General features: G+C 37.0%; 1 protein-coding gene across 15 annotated transcripts in view; it reads left to right on the forward strand.

Annotated features, from left to right (window-relative positions):
* LOC109076664 (histone acetyltransferase p300-like) overlaps positions 1–23,059 on the forward strand; it is a 43,294-nt gene that overhangs the window by 14,870 nt on the left and 5,365 nt on the right. For 8 of the 15 annotated variants that reach the window (XM_042720657.1, XM_042720654.1, XM_042720658.1 and 5 more), the window contains exons 13-27: positions 187–339; positions 1,372–1,830; positions 3,276–3,503; positions 3,597–3,771; positions 4,423–4,574; positions 7,653–7,892; positions 13,226–13,314; positions 15,626–15,736; positions 15,886–15,942; positions 16,061–16,138; positions 16,586–16,653; positions 16,907–17,057; positions 22,104–22,250; positions 22,388–22,667; positions 22,808–22,975. In XM_042720657.1, coding sequence (XP_042576591.1) covers positions 187–339; positions 1,372–1,830; positions 3,276–3,503; positions 3,597–3,771; positions 4,423–4,574; positions 7,653–7,892; positions 13,226–13,314; positions 15,626–15,736; positions 15,886–15,942; positions 16,061–16,138; positions 16,586–16,653; positions 16,907–17,057; positions 22,104–22,250; positions 22,388–22,667; positions 22,808–22,975 — 2,556 coding nt within the window. The remainder of the gene's footprint in view (positions 1–186; positions 340–1,371; positions 1,831–3,275; positions 3,504–3,596; positions 3,772–4,422; positions 4,575–7,652; positions 7,893–13,225; positions 13,315–15,625; positions 15,737–15,885; positions 15,943–16,060; positions 16,139–16,585; positions 16,654–16,906; positions 17,058–22,103; positions 22,251–22,387; positions 22,668–22,807; positions 22,976–23,059) is intronic. The other 7 variants (XM_042720661.1, XM_042720669.1, XM_042720662.1 and 4 more) reach the window with 3 other exon arrangements.

Here is a 23,059-nt window from a genome sequence, read left to right on the forward strand (position 1 = left end):
TCTTTTCATGGTAATGCAACACAAAATGCCACAACAACAATCCAACAAACACACAAAAATACATTCCATGACAAGAAGAACAGGAATAGGATGAAGAAAAAAAAAATCTAATAAACTCCTACCCCATTCTTATATTAAGAAAGTTACAAATTAGATCCTATTTAAGCCTTTGTTGTGTATTTTTAGATGGGTATGCAGGGAACACCTCGAATGACTCAACCCAACGTACCCCAATTACAAAACCAGTACATGCAGAACCAGTTTCCAGGCGCGGGTGCTGGACTGGGCCAGGGAGCAGTTGGCCTGAACCAACCTGCTGGGCAGGGAGCTATGTCACAGGTCAGCTATTAAACCACATTCATACCATATTACTCAGCACAGCTTGTTGTCTCTAATGCATCTAATACGATTTGTCTTTTGGTGGCTAAAGTGTGAAAGAGATTTTCTGTTGTGTTCTATTGTGAAAGACAATATGAATGACTAATGTGAATGAATGACTACAAAAGAAAGCACATGTACAGGCCTGTCTGAAGTTTGCCAATGAAGATCTGAATGATTCAGAGGAGAACTGGGTGTAAGTGTTGTGGTCAGACCAAAATTGAGCTTTTTGGCGTTAACTCAACCAGCCATGTTTAGAGGGAGAGAAAGGCTGACTATGACCCCAAGAACAACATCCCTACAGTCAAGCACGGAGGTGGAAACATTATGCTTTGGGGGTGTTTTTCTGCTAAGGGGACAGGATAACTTCACTGCATCAAAGGGACGATGGACGGGGCCATGTCTTGGGTGAGAACCTCCTACCCTCAGCCAGAACACTGAAGATGTGTGAACACTTCCAGCATGACAATGACCCGAAACACACGGCCAAGGCAACAAAGGAGTGGCTCAAGAAGAAGCACATTAAGGTCATGGAGTGGCCTAGCCAGTCTCCAGACCTCAATCCTATAGAAAATCTGTGGAGGGAGCTGAAACTTCAAGTTGCCAAACCTCAACCTCAACACCTTAATGACTTGGAGAGGATCTGCAAAGAGGAGTGGGACAAAATCCCTCTTGGGAAGTGTGCAAACCTGGTGACCAACTACAAAAAAAACGTCTGACCTCTGTGATTGCCAACAAGGGTTTTGCCAACAAGTACTAAGTCATGTTTTGCGAAGCAGTCAAATAGTTATTTCACTCATTAAAATGCAAATCAATTTATAACTTTTTTTGTAGTGTGGTTTACTGGATTTTTAAACCTACAACTAAAATTATAAACTGATCATTTCTTTGTCAGTGGGCAAACATACAAAATCAGCAGGGGATCAAATAATTTTTTCACCTGCTGTATAGTAATACCACCCAGTCTCATTTTTGTTTCTTTTTCTCTCTCAGAATCAGATGGCTACTCCACCATCGCTGGCAGCCAGGAGTCCAGTAGCTCAAACCCAGACAGCAGTCTCAGGCTCCGCAGCCGCTGCTGGCCCTCAGGGGCCTCCGTCCAACCAACCCCCACCTGCCCCACAGCCTGGACTGCATGCTCCCTGTCCTCCCTTACGCCAAAACTCCCCTTCTCCTGCACGCAGCCTCACCCCTACCCCTGCCCCGCACCAAACGCCCCCGCAGTTGCCGGGTAACCAGACCCCCCAGCCCCACACCCCCACTTCTTCGACCACTATGGCCCCACCTGCAACACAGCTGCCCCTGATGGCACAGGGGGTGGGCTCAGAAAAAGCCAGTCAGCTCCAGCAGCCGTCGCATGGGGGCGGAGCCACTGGAGGCCCCCAAACAGGGTTAGCGTCATCTGTGCCTTCCCAGAATGCACACGGGCATTGTGCACACCCACACACTCCTGTGAGTATCACAATCGAGAATGTGTTTGTTTGGGGTGTTTTTGCTTATACCTTCACATCGACACTGAAGAGCCTCCATTTATCATTTTTGTTTGGGTCTTCTGTGCTATCATAGAAATGGAGTTTACAGTATAATGCGAAATGTCATGGAATTTGGCAAAATTTGGATGAATAAATCAAAAGCAGTGCTGTAGATTTAATCATATTAGTAAAAAAAAATAATAATAATGTCTTTGAAATAAAGCACAAAAAGACATGTTCTGCATGTCTGTGTGAATGAAAATATATTTCTCAAAGTAATAACTGTAATAATACAGCTTATTAAAACATTATTTTTAGAGTATCACATTTTTGTCTTGTTTTAATTTAAAATGTGAACCTTCGTTGTGCAGGACTGTGTTTGCCACATATGAAAGAAACTGTTCAAATAATTTAATATTTTAATAGATTACATTTTTGAAGTTTTATGCATTTGTTTGATTTACAACCGTTTTTGATAATGGTTCCAAAAAATAACTATTAAAGATTTCTGAAAGAATAAACTATTTTAAAATGCACCATTTATAAAATTAAAGTAAAAATTGAATTAAGTTTTTATGAATTCAAATGATTAGTCATCGTTTTTGATTATTACAAAATATATTTAATTAAACCATTTAACTGAATCCAGAAAAATTAAGTAGAAAAGAGAATTGGGGGGAAAAAATCTGAATTTCTGAAAAGATAAAATATTCATAGGGTCTGATTAATTTTTTTTTGTCTGTTTTGTTTTTTTTTGTCTGTTATGTTGTTTGTTATGAAGCAAAATGCACAGTGTTGATAGAAAAAGGGAACACCGCAAACATGCCCAGCATGAAAGCTCTCTTAATCTGCTGTTTGTTTAGTATTTCCTTCATATTCTTTATTTCTATTGCTGTTTTTCTTTTCTTTTTTTGTTGGCTGTTCTCTTACTGTACTCTTTTGCATTGGCTGTTCCTTCTGACATTTGTTTTTTTTTTTGGCTTTACATACACTGCTGCAGTTCTGTATTAGGCATTTCCTGCTGACTGTTATTTCTCATTGGTTTTTTCTCTTTTTTATGCACTGCTGCAGTTTTTTTTTTTTTTTTTTTTTTACTTTTGTTTGCTTTTTTATAGACTGTTCTTTGAGATTTTTAGTTTCCATGTTTTGTCTTACTTTATCTGTATTTAATCCTAAACTATTGTTTTTTTATTTGTTTTTTTGATTATTATTTATTTTTGTAGCTGTTCCTACTGGTTTTTGCTCTGTTTTGTTTCTTTAATTTCTAATTGGCTGTTCTCTCTATCTGCTGTGCCTTGTTGGCTGTTCTTCCCCCCATTTTGTTTGTTGTTTACTCTTCTCTCTTAATCAGCTTTTTTTGGCCGTTCCTTGTTTTTGTACGCCGTTGGTCGTTCTCCTAATCTGCTCTTCTGTCCCACCCCTCAGCTATCCCAGAAGTCATCTCTTACAGCAGACGGTCAGGCCTCAACTCCTGCTTCAGACAGCAGTGCTGACCCAAGTTCGCAGCTGACATCATCCGAACCCACTGCCCCACTCGACCCCAAAACTGAGGTCAAACAACAGGAAGAAGAAGATGAGAATGAGACAGAGGATAAGGCCTCAGGGAAAATGGCTGCCATGCAGACTGAGATTAAGAATGAAGAAAAACCAGAGGCGAGTCTGAAAACTTGACCTCTGTTAAACCTGAAATTTATCCTTTTTTTTTCAGTCTGTTTTTAAATTCCGTCTCTAACCTTATTTTGATAGGTCGGCCACATAAAGAAGGAGGAGCCTGCAGGCGATGAATGTAAGACAGAACCAATGGAAACATCAGTTGGGTCGACAGCCGAGGACAAGAAGCCAGAGATCAAAACCGAACCCAAAGAGGAAGAGGCTGCGGGAACGAACAGCACTCCTGCAAACACACAAAACAAGAAGAAAGGTAAAACAAACTAACGCACACATTCATGGAGACATTTTACATGAAAAATGTTTGGTGAATATTTTGTCCTTTTAAGGTGTCCTGTTTCAATGTAAAAATACTTTTTCTATGAAGATATAATGTGCTGAGAACAAAAAAAAAACCATCCCAGAGAAGTTAAACCTGAAGCTTTTTTGTTGGATATGCTTCATGGGATTGTAGTTCTACATACACAGTTTTGTCTTTTTGTCTGATTTTCAAATAATCAAAATGTGCAATGTGATCAATTTGATAGATTAATTTTGTCTTATAACTAAATATTTTTCTGATTTGGTTAGTGGTTCAGAAATCATGTTTCACCTTTATTGACCCTGCAGATGTTCTTAAATAATATGCATGCAGTCATTAACCAAAGCACCTTACAACATGCAATGGATTTACAGCCATTTTATTTTGTGATTTAAATTTATGTGGTGCTAAAAGTAGGGAAAATCATCAGTTCATCAGCATGAAATCTACTAATTCTGATCTAGAATCGGCAGGCGCTTGTTCCTTTTCTCAGTTTAATATGAAGGACAAACACTGCTTTGAAATCAGTACTCATGATTTTCATATGAATATGTGCTTGATTCTTGACTCTGCTGCTACCTTTATTTCCTTCCTCTCCATCAGTCTTTAAACCCGACGAGCTCCGCCAGGCCTTGATGCCCACTCTGGAAGCTCTGTACAGACAGGACCCAGAGTCTCTGCCCTTCCGGCAGCCGGTGAACCCCCAGTTACTGGGAATACCCGTACGTATTCGAACTAGTAACAAAACTAACCTGGTAAGGGCCTGCGCTGGCACGCATTATGCTACAAAAAACCTAGCACTTTTCAGTTCTAGTCTCATTACTTTTCTTTTTTTATTTAACCTTTACCCCCTCTCTTTCTCTCTTCTGCCTGCTGTTGTGTGCATTGTGTTTGCACGTGAGAGAGACGTTGCAAGCTTGCTTCTGTAGCGTTTCTGTCAGAAAACATGAGTGAATATAAGACAGCGCAGACTGTGAATATCTGTTCTTGTGCTTTGTGTCATCATCCTGTCAAAACATAGACAGAAGATTTTGTTAGACCATATTCAAATCAGGAAAATTTAAAGATTAAATCGGAAATTAAAACCCTGAATTAATGTGCTGAGCCAATTTTTCTGACCAGCCCAACACCATGACTTTCACTGAACCAGTGGTGTTTGGCGAGTTTGGGATGTGTTTGAGCAACAGATGCCCAGATAATGCACACTTAAGATTACACACTTAAGCTTTAAATTTTATTTAGTTTCTTTTACGCTGTGTATTTAAACTGTGGGATTGTAGTTTTTAGATTACATCAAATAAGTAACCTTTTAGTTAATTAAAAGTTATTTTGGTGAAAATTAACTGCTACTTTTAACTAGTTTATATTAAATGTTCAGTTGTTCAAGTCTGAAATGTTGCTGGTTATTTGGCATCAGCAAAATGAAATGGCTCTGAAAGATCTCACAGTCTGCGCTGGCATTATTTTTTGCATTGAGTATTGTTTTTGCTCTCATCTGCTTAAACTTTGTTTACTTCATCATCTTAACCTTAGCTTCAAACCATTGCACTTGTTTTATTTTTATATCCACATAATATCCTTATTCTGAGTTTACCATCATTCCCCAGAGTTATGGCCAAGTATTTTAGCAATAACCAGCATAGCAGATGAAATTTTACTGATTGTATAATTGGTACAAGTACAACTTGCTTTCATTTACGTTAAGGTGCCACATTTCTTCCACTGATCACTGTGTTGCATGATGGGATCAACTGATTCTGTTTCTTAGAAAGTGGCGAAAATTCAAGTGAATTTCCTGCTTTTCTGGTTATTTTGCTGCTTTATCAGTGGTGTGTTTGAATGAGGCACCGGCCCTATTTAAGGTGTGATAAGCAAACATTACAAACAAAGAGAGAGATGTTTGACCTAAAAATTGAAGAGTTTAAATGTGAATAAAATCTAATCATGGACAACTCAAAAAGCCATAATCAATTGGTCAAACGGTAACCCTGAAAATAAAATAAGTGGGTTTGTTCACTCTCTTCCCTGGTCTAAGATTAGTGTTTGTTTGTTTGAAACACCTCAGTTTGTCCTGGCATTGTGTCGTCCCCATCGTATCTGCTCAAAGAATGCATATGGTTGTGTAAAGAGATGAGGGAACCATTATTGTAATCGCTGTACATATTCATATTTTAATGTATGGTTCTGCAGATCTGTCAGATGCCAGGCACCCTGCAGAGTCTCAAGATCTAAAATCTTTTGATGTGACCCCAAACCTTAATCTAAATTTCCCTCAAAACAAAAGTTTCGATAAAGAATCACAAGTCAATTTCAAATAATTTCACACACAACCTGAATACGGTGGGGTTGACACCTGAAGGATTGTATTTCTCCTGTGTCTTTGATTTGTGCTGTTGGACTTGCTTCTTTACAGTCCAGCTATGCTTTGTGGTGTAAATGCTCATAGTTATGCTGCTGTAATTTAATATCACCCCGCTTGTGCTCACCTCAGCTTACTGTACCCTAAACACTAACCCTGCCGTCATCACCCTATGAAACCTCAATTTATTTGGATTTGTTTGGCCAAATGGATTCATTCCTTCACATGTGATATTATTTCACCAAGCCTGGATTTAAAATGAGTAAATGTTTCCTTAAATACAGTATCCAAGCTAAAAATAATTACAGAGCACAATAATAAATTACAGTCATAATGGTTAACAAGTGAATATTATGAAGAAATGCCGAAATCAAAAGAAAAACAATAAATTATATTTTGCATTGTAGCTCATTGTGACAATTGAGCACATTTAATATCTTCATTCTTTTAAAAATTATATTAATAATATTAATTGTTAAAGTAATTATAATGATGATGATAAAAATATAATACACTTTATCGTTATTTTATCGTTTTTTTATTAGTTTACATTTTTTAATATGCTTTTTTGTTATTTTTATTATTTGTTATAAGTTTTAATTTGTTGTTTCATTTGTTAACATATATGTATATATGTGTGTGTATATGTGTATATATATGTGTGTGTGTGTGTATTAACAATGAGCAATACATTTGCTACAGTATTAATCTATGTTAATGTTAATTAATAAAAATACAACTGTTCATTGTTAGTCCATGTTAGCTCAGCTCTATTAGATGGATATTATTACTCTATTAGTTATAATTTTAATAATGTATTTGTAAATGTTGGAATCAACATTAACTAATATCAATAAAGTATTTTTTTATTGTTAGTTTAACCGATGTGGTTAACTAATGTTAACAATTGGAACCTTTGTAAAGTGTTATTTTTTCAAATAATACATTCATTACTGCAAATTCTTTCAAACATACTTACTATTGTATTTTTAGTGATATTTCATTAGCATGGTGGGGGGGTTTATTGTCATTACTAAAGTTTAATTGTCATGAATTTAAAGGTCTTAAAAATGAGCACAAGATGCAAAATATTTTTTTTGGCATTTCTTCACCCTTTGAATGTGATTCAGCCTACTATCTGACCATGTTATGTTCATATGCATTTGCACACCCCAGTTTGTCAGTAGATGTCTGCCGTCATTGCTGCTGGCCCAGAGATTTGTGTGTGTTTTTGTGTGTATGGGAGAACAGGAGAGAAATAGGGTACAGAATTGAGCAAGGCAGTGGGAGTCTGTTACGTTTTTCTCTGTTTGTGCATGTGAACCTCTTCTACAGCGCTCAACATTGTCCCCCTGCACCCTCTTCTCTCCCCCTGACTCTCAACCCGCCGGGCCGCCGTCCCTCGCTCTGTCCGACTGCAACTCTGTTTCACCTGATGATGAACTTCATCTGCAATCTGGACTCCGTTCTCCAGGACTACTTTGACATAGTGAAAAACCCCATGGACTTGTCCACTATCAAGCGTAAGCTGGACACGGGTCAGTACCAGGAGCCCTGGCAGTACGTGGACGACGTGTGGCTGATGTTCAATAACGCCTGGCTGTATAACAGGAAGACGTCACGGGTGTATAAATACTGCTCCAAACTGGCTGAAGTGTTTGAACAGGAAATAGACCCCGTCATGCAGGAGTTGGGCTACTGCTGTGGAAGGAAGGTGAGCCGTGTTTGTTTGTTGGATTTGTTTTCTTTACTAATAAGATTTAAAAAAAGGAATGTGGCACAACCCATCAGATTTCACTGGTTTTAAAGTAACCAAAGTATACTACTACACAAATTATTGAATAATATTTAACTATTTATGTTGTTATAACTATAATTTCAACAAACGATATAGTGAGTGCCTTAAAAGTATGTTTAGATACATATTATTATTATTATTATTATTATTATTATTATTATTATTATTTTTATTATTAGACAAATTATAATATACTACTGTATAATACCATATAATACTTATTTAACAATATAGTGCCTTAAAAGTATACCATATAATACTTATTTAACAATATAACTATTATTATTATAACAATTTCAACAAACAATATAGTGAGTACACTAAATGTATGTTAAATACTACTTCATATAATACTTATTTAACAATATAACTATTATTATTATAACAATTTTAGAACTCTTAATAATGACAGCAAGCATGTTAAATGTTAACTATGTATTAAACATACAAATATTATTTATTTAGAAGAATTATAATATACTACTATATAATACAAAACTTATTAAACATATGCTTAAAACTTATTAAAAAAGATGATGATGATGATGATAATAATAATAACCTTAAATGTATGTTAAATATTACTACTACTTAAGATTTACATAAATTATAATTAGTGCTGGGCAATGCTGAAATTTTTTAATCGTGATTAATCGCATGATTTTTCTGCGAGTACTACTATATGAACAAAAGTGCATTAACATTTGATTTGCTAACACTTTAAACAAATAAGGTGCTTTTTTTTACAGCAGTATTCAGCAGTTAAAATATTTCTTGTAAATCTCAATTTAAACATTAATCTAATCAAATTGAATATAAAACCAAAGCTATTTGTCACTGCCAGGGATTTAATGTTTTATAGAAAATATTTTATAGTTTGTTATAGAAAAGCAAGGTATGCTTAGAGTAGAGTCCAGAGCCTCGATCAAAACATTATAACGGGCCCCTTCCGAGTAGGACCCAATGCGGCGCAGGACAACACTTGATGGATGAGATGCGGGAGAATGAGGGTGTACTCACACTAATCTTGCCTCGGGCGTGGTTCGTTGAGGAAGTGTTGGCCCAGAGTGCAGTTCAGTTGGGCTCGGGCGCGGTATGCATGTAGTGTGAGCACTAACCGTGCCGGAGCATGGAACCTCTGATACCTGCAGCACAATTGCATGAACATTTCTGAGTGGCAAAACCGATAGATCTGTAAAGCAATATATTGTGAGAGGGCCGTGTTTTACCATGTACCAAATGACTCAAAATAATAAACCACAAAGTTAATAAAACAATGCACTCCACTGTGCTGAGCGAGAGCGCTCCTCTGCTGTCTAAACGTGCTGTCAGAAACTTCCTATTTCAGAGCCAGTGAGCCACAGACTTTCAAAATAATAATAATAACAGCGTTTATGCGCGATAAGAAAATTGTCGGCATTAATGCGTTTACGTAATAATAATGCGTTAACTTGCCCAGCCCTAATTATAATGTACTACCTTATAATACCAAACTTATTTAACAATAGATCTGTTAATAGGAAGAATAATTCCAGCAAGTATGATAAATGTTTTATTAAATGTTAAAATTCTTTATTTATTTAGAAAAATAATTATAATCACCATATAATACCAAACGTATTTGTATGAAATATTAATGTACAAAATTTATTATAAATGTTTTTTTATTATTATTATTATTATTATTATTATTATTACAACAACAATCCTTTCAGGAAGCAATCAAGTTAATACTTGTCTTATATGCTAAATATTATTGTAACTACTACTCATTCTACTAGTTTTTTAGATTATTTTTGTTAAACAATAAGAAATGTCATCTGTCATATTACTGTTTTTGTGTATAAAGGCAGTAAAACACTTAATACAGCGTTTTTAACACAGTTAAGTTGTAGTTAGAGATGGAAAGTAACTAATTACAAATATGTTTGTTACAGTACTTGAGTACATTTTTTTTTTTCTACTTTCTTGAGTATAATTAAATTGTGGTACTTGTAATTGAGTACAATAAAACTAAAGTATATAACTTTGCTACATTTATTTTTCACCAAAAGCACAAAGTAAAAAAAAAAAGTGACAAAGAAAGTGCCGATGGAGAAGAGTGAACCGGCGTTTGACAGGCACATTTCAAACTCCTGGGGTGGAGCCCTGCGCTTCAGCCAATAACAGACAGGTCTGACTCGGGTAAAAAACCAATCAAAACTTCCAGTTCAGCTGCGGGGGCAGGCCATTTAAACCCTGCGCTATGCATTGACCATTAAACACCGGAGTTGTCATATTGAATCCGCATCATTAGTGTTTCAGTATTTAAGTGAATATGAGCTATGCTCTGATTTTAAAGAGGACATTTGCTAAAAAGAACATTATTTTGTGTATTTGGTGTAATGCAATGTGTTTGTGGTTTAAGGTTACAAAACACATTATTTTCCATATAATGTACATTATTGTTGCTACTCTATGCCTCGCCTTGCTGAAACGCGACGATTTTTTACGAGTCAGAGGGATCGGTCTGAACGTTTATAAGGTTTGCTCTGATTGGCCAGCATTTCCAGTGCGTTTTTAATCCGATTCAGTTGAATTACCTGAACTGGTTTGTGACAGAAATGTTACGTTCCTCACCATACTGTCAATGCCATTTGTTGCATCCAGTGGGAACATAATTACTGATTATAATGGCTTAGGGTGTGTTCACACTTGGATGATGCACGGTTTGCGGCATATTTTTTTAGACTAGATAGAGTTTTGTACTCCTATCATACAACTCCGAAACTAGTATGATGTGTCTACCGGCTATCTTCTCCTTTTTTTCTTGTTGTTTTTGTTGTTATGGAGATGACTCGCCACTCGCTTGTCATTGGTCAGCTGTCAGAAAGGCGATTAACGTGGGCCGTTTTTTTTTTTTCAACTTGAATAGACGCTTGGAGCTGCACAAAAAGACGCCGGCGGTGGCGTTTTAAAAAGCGATCAGGACTTTTGTGAAAACATGGTTTACTCCATAGGATTATAATGTAAAACAGATGCTGGCAGCTTCAAAAAAGACAGCAAGTGTGAACATAGCCTTATACTGTCTTTTTACACGTTGTGTTGCATATCGTGCTGCGTAAACATAAAACCATGTCTGCATTTGTGATCGGAGAAACAACAAGCCTACTCTATTGCCCAAAACTTGCGTTTGAATCATCATTGGCAAATTATTTAAATATAAAAAAACTTACTTACAGGCAGTGAGTCAGAAGCGCCAGACTGTCCTTGCAAAGTTGGAATTGCCCCACTTTATAGAAACCGCCATTGTGCCACAGAGGCATTGTAGACTACTGGTTCAGGAAACAGTCCTCATCCTCTGTAAAATGCATTGCACACATCTGAATATTTGGGTTGAACTGTTCTGGAACAGTGTTGTAAATACAACTTAACCACTGATTTCTAATTGTGTCCTCTTTTGGAAGGCCAAACAAAGTAGTTTTGCTTTCACAAGAAACACACAGCGACTCCACAACATGGCGGCGACGGTGGCAACAGAGAGAATAAAAGTTACGCCTTCTTTCTTTGTGTGAACATTTGGGCGGTGTTATGAAAATCTTCCCACATCGTGACATAGACATGTGGGGGCGTGTTAGAACAAGCCGTTTTATGAGGGTGTGGACAAGTCTTATCTTTTATAAAGAATATCTCTTTGGATTTGAGACTTTAGTCTTTGCAACTTCACAGATCTTTATGCACCAAGAGCTTGTAACACTCCAAAGAGAAAGGAAAATTTGAAATTGCATCATATGACCCCTTTAAATTGTAATTTTGTCGGCTGCTGAAATGGGTCATAATGTCTATATTACACAGCAGTGCAAGTAAATAGAGGCTCGGTTGATAGATGGATGCAGTTATTGCATGGATGGAGCAAGAACAATGTAAGTGTCTAAAATACATGCACATAGTTCAGTTGAATGGTAAAAATCGCCTTCTTTAAAAGAGCAGTTAAACTAAATATACAAAGCTAAAATGACCTCAACATTAACAACAACAACATTGAAATAAGAGAGCATACATTTTACGTGTATCTGGCTGATAGATCAATAATGATTTATCAGCCAGTCAGATGCATTTAAAATAACTTTTTCTGTGTGCATGCTTTGGATATGTGAGCACATGGGCGTATAAACAAGATAGTCTATGTATGACCGGATGATTTATTCATATTCAAAACAAGACAATATGGACATTATGGAGCACTAAACACTCTCATGTAGTGCATGTTTCATTCATACTCGAAGCCGGAGGGCGCTCTCGTGCAGAAAGTCCAAAACGGCCCAGTAGAACTAGTAATAACTTATAACGTGCAGGAAATCCCAAATATGGACAAAGGCATCCTGCTAGCTGTAGCAAAAAAAGGTAATTAACATTAAAGACATTAAAGTACAGGAGTGTTACAGCCCATTCACACGGGGCGTCAGCGTCAACGCCTTTCATTTACTTTGAATGGAGTGACGTCAAGCATTGGCGAAATTAATTTATTTAATTTTATTATTATTTGTTCTGCATGGATATCACATGGATACAGTACAGTAAGGAGGGGAACGAAACCCAATTGGGTTTAGACAGAATTCCACTCCACTTACATGAATAAACAAAAAAAATAAAATTGTGGGACCGTAGCGTCGGGTCCGTTGCTTGCGGCAGAAGTTGAAAACTGCGCCAACGCAGGCGTCCTCCAATCAGATCGCCTTATGCAAATACCCTAGTGCAGATGCTAGCCAATCGTGTTTATGCAACACTAGAAAACTAATGTGATTGGATGTTGTCACTTTGACGGTCGCCTTAGCACCAAGCTTCAGAAATGCCCTCTGTCAAGCGTTAACGCTGGTGCCCCGTGTGAATGGGCCGTTAGTGTTTGTGTTGGGTTTGGTTTATAATTGTTACATAGTGTTATTTTGGTCTAATTTTTGAGTGTTAGTGTTAGGGTTATTTGTGATACATAATCTTGTAGTTTTTCAGCAAACTACTTCTTTTTACTCTTACTTGAGTCATATTATTTTTCAGTACTTTTACTTGTACTCAAGTTAATTATTCCATAAGTAGCAATACTTTTATTTAAGTACAATTTCTTAGTACTCTTTCCACCACTAGTTGTAGTGTTTGACACATTATGAAGTAGATTGTGGTTTCTTGCTAAAACTAATGGGTTATTGCTACCCAACTCTCCTTTTCCTCTCTTTCTCTCTCTTGTAATCCCTCTATACCTATTTTTCTTCTTTCAGTTGGAGTTTTCTCCTCAAACTCTGTGCTGCTATGGCAAACAGCTGTGTACCATCCCTCGAGACGCTGCGTACTTCAGTTACCAGAACAGGTCAGTATTATACACACTATACTAGTGTATTATACACACTATATCCACTCTACACACAGTCACTTGCACCCATAGCTTAATACTTTGCAGTACAGCCATTAAAATAGAGTTATCAGTCATATTAGAGTAAGTATAACCACTTGAAAGTTCAAAGAGACTTAAATTGAGTCCATATTATGCATACAAACAGAAGCAAGCTATTTTATTCATTCGAATAGTTCTATCATAGTGAATGTGGCCTGATGGGTAATTGCCTGACCCCATCAGGGATGTCGTCACACTATTGTAGATCATTTGCATTTCAGCCTAAAATCAATTTGATGTTGCCTGGCAGCATTAAATCTCTGCTGTGAAGCGGCCCAGTGCTAGAATGAAGTATAATGAAAGCTGTTTGTTTTCTGAACACTCTAATAGACACTAGGCTAGGGCTGTCAAAAAAAAAAAAAAGTGAATTTCGAATATTCGTCGAAATAAAAAAAATAAAAATAAAAAAATCCACATTCGGATGCAAAACCGTTGCAGAAGATCTTGTTTATATCAAAACTGAAACCAAGCCGTTCACACAGAATGCATATTTATGCTCGATGCTCCCTCTTGTGGCCTCAGAAGAAAAGCCAGAAGCTTTTCTTTACCCTAACTGAAATTATGATTTTTAAATTCGAATATAATTAGAATTTTCATAATATTTAGGCACAACATTTGAATTTAGCCATTTTGACAGCCCTACACTAGGCTACTCCACTACATCTGCCACATTCAGATTTGGTTTACATTGTGTAATTGTATGTAAAAAGATTGAGGTGAGTATTTTTAAGAGGTCTGTTTTCATGTGCTTTGTAAAAGTGTAAAAGCTGTTCTGCTGTGAGCACATATTTCCCACGTCAGGGTGTTGTTAAATTTCAGGCCTGTTGATTTGACTTTCGGTGGCAAATTAGACCACATTTCACATCTCTGCTCTTTTTCTGATTTTAAACGGCCATTTTAAAGAGGGTCTGCATTTCTGACTCCAGTTGTGTTTTGATGTTTTGTTGGTGTACTTACAATTAACAGGTGTGTTGGCAAGTATTTGTGTTGATTACCTCAGTTGGTAGCTTTAAGCACAAAATAACAAAGTGCTAATAAGGAAGCAAAACGACTGCAGTGCTCTTCCTCTAATGCGTTAGTGAAAATCATTGCCAGGTTTCTGAGTTGCATCATCCTAGATCCTAACAGCGAAACTCTTCGCTGTTAGGATTCGCATAGGGTGGCAAAGACTTTCACCAGATTCAGAGGTTTCGGCGTAAACAAACTTGGGTTGTGCAAAGCTTAAATTTTTGTATAACTTTGGCAACCTTAGACTTAATCTGATCCTTACTTTCTATATAAAAAGGCTACATAAAACATGTCAAGTCAAAATATAACAACACTTGTTATAATAATAATATAGGTTTTATTAACGTATAAAAAACAAAAGATAATGACAACACAAGGTGATAAAAAATAAGATAAAAATCATGTGGTGATGCCTTTAAGCTGCATGTAAATAAAGAATTTTGTAAAATGATAATGTCATATATCAGTGGTCCTTCATTTGCTTTATATTTGGGGTAAAATATGACCTGGATATTTTTTTTTGGGTTTAAATATGATCTTGATGTCTAAAAGTACAGTATTTCAAAATCGGCTAAGACTTCATTCATGCTGCCAACTACAGGGCGTACTAACTGTTTATCTGTCACACGTTGTTTTAGTAGCGAATCTTGGGACCCTCTTTAAAATGTCCTGAAAGGATGATGGGTCTCTGTTGCTCCTGTTCTCATTCTTCTCTTCAGTTTGTTCACTCAGTCCATTGTTGTCCCTCGCTCCTCTGGGCGTCACGGTTGTTTTAGAGCTCAGCGGACGCGAGGGAGAACGTCTGTGCTTTTGCCTCGGCTTCCTGCTCTCTCTTTTGGTTTAATTTTCTTCTTCTACATCTGACCCACCCCTCCACCTGTCCAACACATAGCTCTTTGTCCCTCATAACGGTTTTGTTTCTCACACTTTTTTAAAATATTCATTCTGCCCTCCCCCCCCTTCCCTTTCTCTCCCTCCTTTTTTAACGCTTGTGATGTCTGCATTGGCCTGCTTTGATGTGACCAATCATCCGCTCCGAAATTTACACGCAACCAATCAATCAATCTGCCCACACAAAAAACCTGCTTCATGATTGGCTGCTCCCGGCGACGAACCTGCCTTCTCCTGTGTGCCTGTCTCCTGGCCTGCCCTGCCCTGATTGGTGGCTGCTTCCACGTGCCCTCACTGTGATTGGCTGTGCTCTTGGCGAACGGTCTAGTTCACCCAAATATGGGCTTCTTGCTGACAGGTACCACTTCTGTGAGAAGTGTTTCAACGAAATCCAGGGGGAGAATGTATCCCTGGGGGACGATCCAACCCAGCCTCAAACGTGAGTAACCGTATAAATGTTTGTTTTGATCTTCTCCTCCATCGTTATTGTCATGATGCTCTTCATCCGGAGAGCGGTCGTTCAGTGATTCTCATGACCCACTCGATTGGGCGGCTTCCTCTTCTCTGTCTCTCGTTTTCTCTCCTCAGATCCATCAACAAAGATCAGTTTCAAAGGAAAAAGAATGACACCCTCGATCCTGAACTGTATGTACATGTTTTCTCCCTCCAAATGTGTCATCTCGGTTCGCTTGTTCTGAAGTTTTAATCAAGGCACTGATTTGCTGTCATCATCTGGCTTTTGTTTTCTGTACTTCCTCCTCAGACTGTTGGAATGTGGTGATTGTGGTCGAAAAATGCATCAGATATGCGCTCTGCACAATGAGACGATATGGCCGTCGGGGTGAGTAACTTTTATTTGAGCACACTTTTATGTGACATTCTAGTGCAAAATAGGGCTTAAAAAATGGAGTGCTAGTGAATGTAAGGTTTTTCCTGTTAAATACAACCCTGATTCATGCATTTAAAGCAATAAATATTAAATGAACAAAATAGCATTGTATAAATGTTATTTATAGTTCTTGATAAATACATTTCCCCTTTATTTATATATATATATATATATATAGCGCGTTAAAACAAGATATTTTTCCATTACATGTCATGTTTATTAGAGCTTTGTGGCAATAGTAAGTATGGAAGATGTAGGACAACTTGATGCCCTTTGTTAATACTACTTTTTGATTCTTACTATTCCGTATTGTATCTATAAATGCAAAGTGAACCACATATCCAGAGATGTAATGCTCTGTTTCTAAATATCCTGCTCTGTCTTTTTCCTTTCAATCAGGTATGTTTGTGAGGGCTGTCTGAAAAAGGCCAGTGCAACAAGGAGGGAAAATAAATACACTGCAAAGAGTACGTGGTTCTGAGCTTTAAAATCAGGGGGGAAAAAATCTCTTTTGTTTAATTTTTTGAGCATCGAATTCCATGCTTGACTAATGAGAAACGATTATTTCTGAGAGCCTGCTTGACTAATGAGAAACGATTATTGCTTGACAGTGAATATGGTGTGTTGCACTGTTTTATGTTAATGAATTGTCAAAATGTATTGTAAACTGCCATGGTTGCATTATTTTAAACTCCCTGCATTTCTTTCTCCTTATTGCAGGACTTCCTCAGACAAAGCTCGGCAACTTCCTGGAGACACGAGTGAACGAGTACCTGAAGCGTCAGAGTCATCCAGAAACCGGTGATGTCACCATCCGTGTGGTTCATGTCTCTGATAAAATGGTGGAGGTCAAACCTGGCATGAAGTCTAGGTGAGAGACAGAGCAGAATATTCTGAAATGTTGTTTATTTTATGGTCAGGTCTAATTTGGAACTGTTTGCTTCATTTCTTGTGATAGAATTGTCCTTGTGATCATGATGAAACTTAACAATGGTCCATAACCTTGCATGTAGTAACACACTTTATCACAAAGATTTTATCATTGAAGACCATCAAGTAGATGTATTGTTGTTTGTAGTAGGCATTTTTACTAATGTATACCCTAACCAGTGTTATTTTAGTATTATTTATACACTATTATTGTATATGATATTGATATTATTCATATTATATTTTGGATTACCTTTTATTTTTATATTTTCAGTTTTAATTTCAATTTTAGTTTGTTTAAACTCATTTTATGTGAATGTTTTAACTTTTTAATATTTCTATTTAGTTTTAATTTACTTTATTTCGGTTTTAGTAATATCAAAACTTAATGGTATTTCTGTCAGTTGCTGAGGCATTTCATTTTCATTTGTTTTGAAGTTTATTTTTCATCAATAACAAGGCTCTATTTTGTCAAGAACTAATTTTGAGGTGAAGTAGCCTATTTCTAAGGAAATTGCAGAACTATGTAGTCAGGGCTTAAAGGCATCATATGGTGTTTGTTGATGGTAAATTATGTTGTGTTTTTGGTGTAATGCAATGTGTTTATGCGGTTTAAGGTTAAAAAAAAACATTATTTTCCACATAATGTACATTATTCTTGCTCCTCTATGCCCTGCCTTTCCGAAACGCGTAGATTTTTGCAAAGCTCATCGTTCTGAAAAGCGAGGTGTGCTCTGATTGGCCAGCTATCCAGTGCATTAAGATTGGCCAAATACCTCACACGTGTGACAGAAATGTTACGCCCCTTAAAATACTGTGATGACATCTTCTGGCGCAACGAGACAAAACCAATAACCAATTTGGGGGAAGTCAAGGCCTGGTGGTTAGAGATTCGGACTCGTAATCCAAAGGTTGTGAGTTCGAGTCTAGGGCCGGCAGGAATTGTAGGTGGGGGGAGTGAATATACAGTGCTCTCTCCACCCTCAATACCATAACTGAGTTGCCCTCGAGCAAGGCACCAAACCCCCAACTGCTTCCCGGGCGCCGCAGCATAAATGGCTGCCCACTGCTCCGGGTGTGTGTTCACGGTGTGTGTGTGTTCACTGCTGTGTGTGTGCACTTTGGATGGGTTAAATGCAGAGCATGAATTCCAAGTCTGGGTCACCATACTTGGCTGTATGTCAGGTCACTTTCACTTTCATAAAACCCATTACAAACGAGGCATTTGTTACATAATTACTAATTATAATGACTTATACTGTCTTTTTACGTGTTGCGGATCGTGCCATGTAAACATAAAACCATGTCTGCATTTTTGATTGGAGAAATAACAACAACAAGCGCTACTCTACACTGCTCAAAACTCGCATTTGAATCATCAGTGGCAAATTCTTTAAATATGAAATGTACTTACAGGCTGTGAGTCAGATGCACCAGATTGTCCTTGCAAAGTTGGAATTGCCCCACTTTATAGAAACAACCTTTGTGCACACAGCCTATTTTCCCAGGAAACAGTCCTCCGTAAAATGTGATGCACACATCTGAATATTTGGGTTGAACTGTTCTGGAATTGTGTTGTAAATACAACTTAACCTCTTATTTCTAGTTGTGTCCTCTTTTGTAAGGCCAAACAAAGTAGCTTCGCTTTCACAACAAAACACACGTCATGACAGCGGCGGCAACAATACTGCTGTAATAGCCATTTTAGGAGGGCGTGGATGAGTCTTAACTTTTACAAAGAATAATGCTTTGGGTTTGAGACTTTAGTCTTTGCAACTTTAGGGATCTGATCTATGCACGAACACTCCAAAGAGAAAGGAAAATTTGAAATTGCATCATATGACCCCTTTAAAGTTCTTCCGGCACCATCCACAATCTCTGGTGTATGGCGTTTGGCTGCGGGGAAAAAAAAAGATAGTCGTCCTACATTTAAAAAATAATTGTTGATACACAGCTTTCACTCTCAACCAAACTAACATTACTAGCCAATCAGAAGTTTTTGCTCTTAACATGAGATGCGCATAATAGTATCCAATTGTAGAGTCGCAGCCGATGAATGGAAAATAAGCCTGGGTCTCGAGTGCGACACATTGAAAAAGCTGTGAGGCGCATCAAAGATTTCCAGCTAGTGTCATATTTACATAGAAAAGCTATTAAAAAAGCAGCGGAGCTCAACAGCAGCTCAGAGTAATTACGCCATCTCAATAAGAACGTAATGATTGCCAGAACGAATTTACCGGGATTTTTGAAAATGTCCTGTTCACACATGATCTCTTAACGGTATTTTACCAGTAAAGACTGTATGTGTGGAAGAGGCTAAACTCTTCCTCTGCGTATATGCGGTGAGTTTGGGTTGCTTAATTAACATTCATCTGGGAAAACTCACTTGATTTGTAACATAAATGATGTAAACCTTTGCCAACACAGGAGAATATATCAACATATTTCTAAATATTCGATTTGTTGTACATCACGATTTCAAAATAAAAGTTTCTGACTTTGCATGTGGCCAGATATTAAAATTAAATGGATTTAAACGCTGTTGAATCACATGAAACTAGGCTGTTGGCACCTTCTGCAGGTGTTTATAATATAGGCATATTACATTATGTATTTAATGATGATTAAATTAATCATTAATTAGCAGCAAGATTAATTTTTAATGAGCCGAAAAGAATGCACGTCACACCTCTGTTTATCAATTTGCACTGGCTACCAATAGCTGCTCGCATAAAATTCAAGGCATTGATGTTTGTCTACAAAACCACCACTGGCTCTGCATCCCTTTACCTAAATTCATTACTTCAGACTTATGTGCCCTCTAGAAGCTTGCATTCTGCAAGTGAACGTTGCTTGATTGTGCCATCCTAAGGAAGCACAAAGTCACTTTTAAGGACTTTTAAATTAAATGTTCCCTCCTGGTGGAATGATCTGCCCAACTTAATCCGAGCAGCTGAGTCCTTAGCCATCTTCAAGAATCGGCTAAAAACACATCTCTTCCATCTTTATTTGACCCTCTAACTTTAGCACTCACTATTCTAATTATATTCTTAAAAAAAGACATCTAACTAGCTTGCTCTATTCTTTTTCTATTCTATCTGTTTTCTTTTTATTTATTATATTATTTAAAAGCCTTTGCTACATGTACTGCTTTAAGCTAACTGAGACTTGTTATAGCACTTGCATATCATTGCTCTTTTGTTGATTTTGATTGCTTCCATTGTCCTCATTTGTAAATTGCTTTGGATAAAAGCGTCTGTAAAATGACAAAATGTAAATGTATTTAAGTGTTGTCCAATAAAACCATGTACTTGGTTTTGATACTTTATGTGAGGCCAATTATTATTGCCTCATCGTTACTTTATGTATAAATATAGTCATATTAAAGCCTGTTTTTGACTTGGTTCTATTTGTATTCCTAAAAATATTAATTACTCACTTGTCAAAATAATCAGTATATTGCCTGATTAGCAAAACAATCTTTAGTTAATCCCTAGTTTAGTTACAACTTTATTGCTTTACTTTTTGTGATTTTAAAAGACACATTTTGTCATTTGAAAATTTCTTAACGTATTAAAACATTGTCTCATTCTAATGAAGTATCTGAATTTTGTCTTACCTAAGTGCATTGTCACACCCTGTTGTTTCAAATATATTTCCAAGTGTATGATATAGCTTTCATTCTTCAGGTCAATCATATATTCATGAAAAAAAAAATCAGTTTGAATAAGGAAAGCGATAACTTTGCCATAGTATCCTTTCTAATGTTAAAGTTGCCACAGTCGTTGCATTCTTTGCATCTTTGCACTTTATTTGTACTATTTGGTTTTATTAGTTTATTTATTAGTATTTGAAAGATAATAACAATATTGATTGATAAGTGAGATCTTATTTTAGTCCTTGAAAACCAAAAAAGTAGAGCAAGTCCTTGAAAGCCCTGGAATTTTATTTTGCAGTATCTGTACGAACCCTTTTTAAGATACCAGTTCTTGGACCATTTTAATGTTTTAGTTGATATTAATTGAACTGAACTGTAGTTTTCTGTAGTAAACTGTCTTTGTATATTTCCTATTGTTTATTCATTTCCTAGTATTTAATTTACCATTATTTCTTTTGAACAAAACAATTTCAGAAATTTCATGTTTTAGATTGTAGGTCATCTTGTACCCTGTCAAGGACAAAGCTAACCTGCAAAACTTGATATCAAAAGCATCCTAAATGTGTTTGCACCATAAAACATAAACTTTCTTGGTATTGCTGTTTCAAATATCCCACGATAATCAATGGCAGATACGTTACAAGTTAGTTTAAAGGGAAATCATTTTCAAATAATGTTCTTTTTTGTTTGCTAAATAACCCCATGTATGTGTCCGCCTCCGCAACCCCCAACCCCTGGAAAAAAGTTCAGGCTCAGGATTATTTTTTTTTGCTTTGACCCCTGATTATCATGAACATGAACGATTATTATATTGTATGAATCAAACTCTTGGGATGCCCACGCTTTTCCATATATTTTTTTATTATATTGATGTTATGTGGGCAGATGAATTGCTTGCAGTAAACAATAACATCTTTATCTAGCTTGCACTCAAGTACAGTATCTCGGAGGAGACAGCTCACGCATCACTGTTACATTTTGGGATGTCTTTTTCACTCACATTGGTAGTCAGTCTCATTGATTTGTTGCTTATTTGCATAAAGTAAAATTGTTCTAAACTTTGAACATGACTGCATTGCCTAACCATCAGTCGGTTGTGTAAATAGCCAATGAATGCCATGAATTACTTCAAGATGTTTTGACTCTGAAAGGCCTTCAGGAGGATGAGAAAACAACATTGGATCAATATATTACACAAACTCTGATATTGCTGAGTGTATTGATGAATGGATCTTTATATCTGAAATTGAACAAAAATGTCAAATTCCTTTTTTAAAATAAATAATGGACACCATGAAAAGGTTCAAATAATTTACTGTCTTTTTACAGGTTTGTTGATAGCGGAGAGATGTCAGAGTCATTCCCGTATAGGACAAAAGCTTTGTTTGGATTTGAAGATATTGATGGGACAGATGTCTGCTTCTTTGGAATGCATGTGCAAGAATATGGCTCCGACTGCCCTCCACCCAATCAAAGGTTAAAAATAACAAAGACACAGAATCACACATCCTCAGGCACACACAGAATTTCCCTCATGTGGATAACGTTACAAGAGGGTCTGAGAAACACAAGTAACTTAGCAATATCCTCTGTCTCTCTCTCTCTCCATGCAGACGTGTGTACATCTCCTACCTTGACAGCGTGCACTTTTTTCAACCCCGTCATCTGAGAACCGGAGTCTATCATGAGATCCTAATTGGATACTTGGAGTATGTTAAAAAAATGGGGTTTGTCACTGGCCACATCTGGGCTTGTCCTCCAAGTGAAGGTGATGACTACATCTTCCACTGCCATCCATCGGATCAGAAGATTCCCAAACCTAAACGACTACAAGAATGGTACAAGAAGATGCTTGACAAAGCAGTAGCTGAGAGAATTATACACGACTACAAGGTATTGTGACCGCTATAATTCGGCCGACAATATTCAGCATACTGCACTAAAGTCTTTTCCCTTGTTTGGCTTATTGTTGACAGCAATGTGTTATCTATTTGAAGTACTTCACCAACTATTGCATGTTTCTCCTCGCGCAGGACATTTTTAAGCAGGCAACAGAGGATCGTCTGACCAGTGCGAAGGAGCTCCCATATTTTGAGGGTGATTTCTGGCCTAACGTGTTGGAGGAGAGCATTAAAGAACTGGAACAGGAGGAGGAAGAACGGAAGCGAGAAGAAAACAACACCTCTAGTGAAAGCATTGAGGTGAGTGATTGACTTGATTGATTTGTAACCATTTTGTACTGGGGGGAAAAAAACTCAAGTGCCAAAGGAAAGCATTTGTTGTGT

The sequence above is a fragment of the Cyprinus carpio genome, chromosome B3 (assembly GCF_018340385.1).
Source record: "Cyprinus carpio isolate SPL01 chromosome B3, ASM1834038v1, whole genome shotgun sequence".
Classification (NCBI taxonomy): Eukaryota; Metazoa; Chordata; class Actinopteri; order Cypriniformes; family Cyprinidae; genus Cyprinus; species Cyprinus carpio.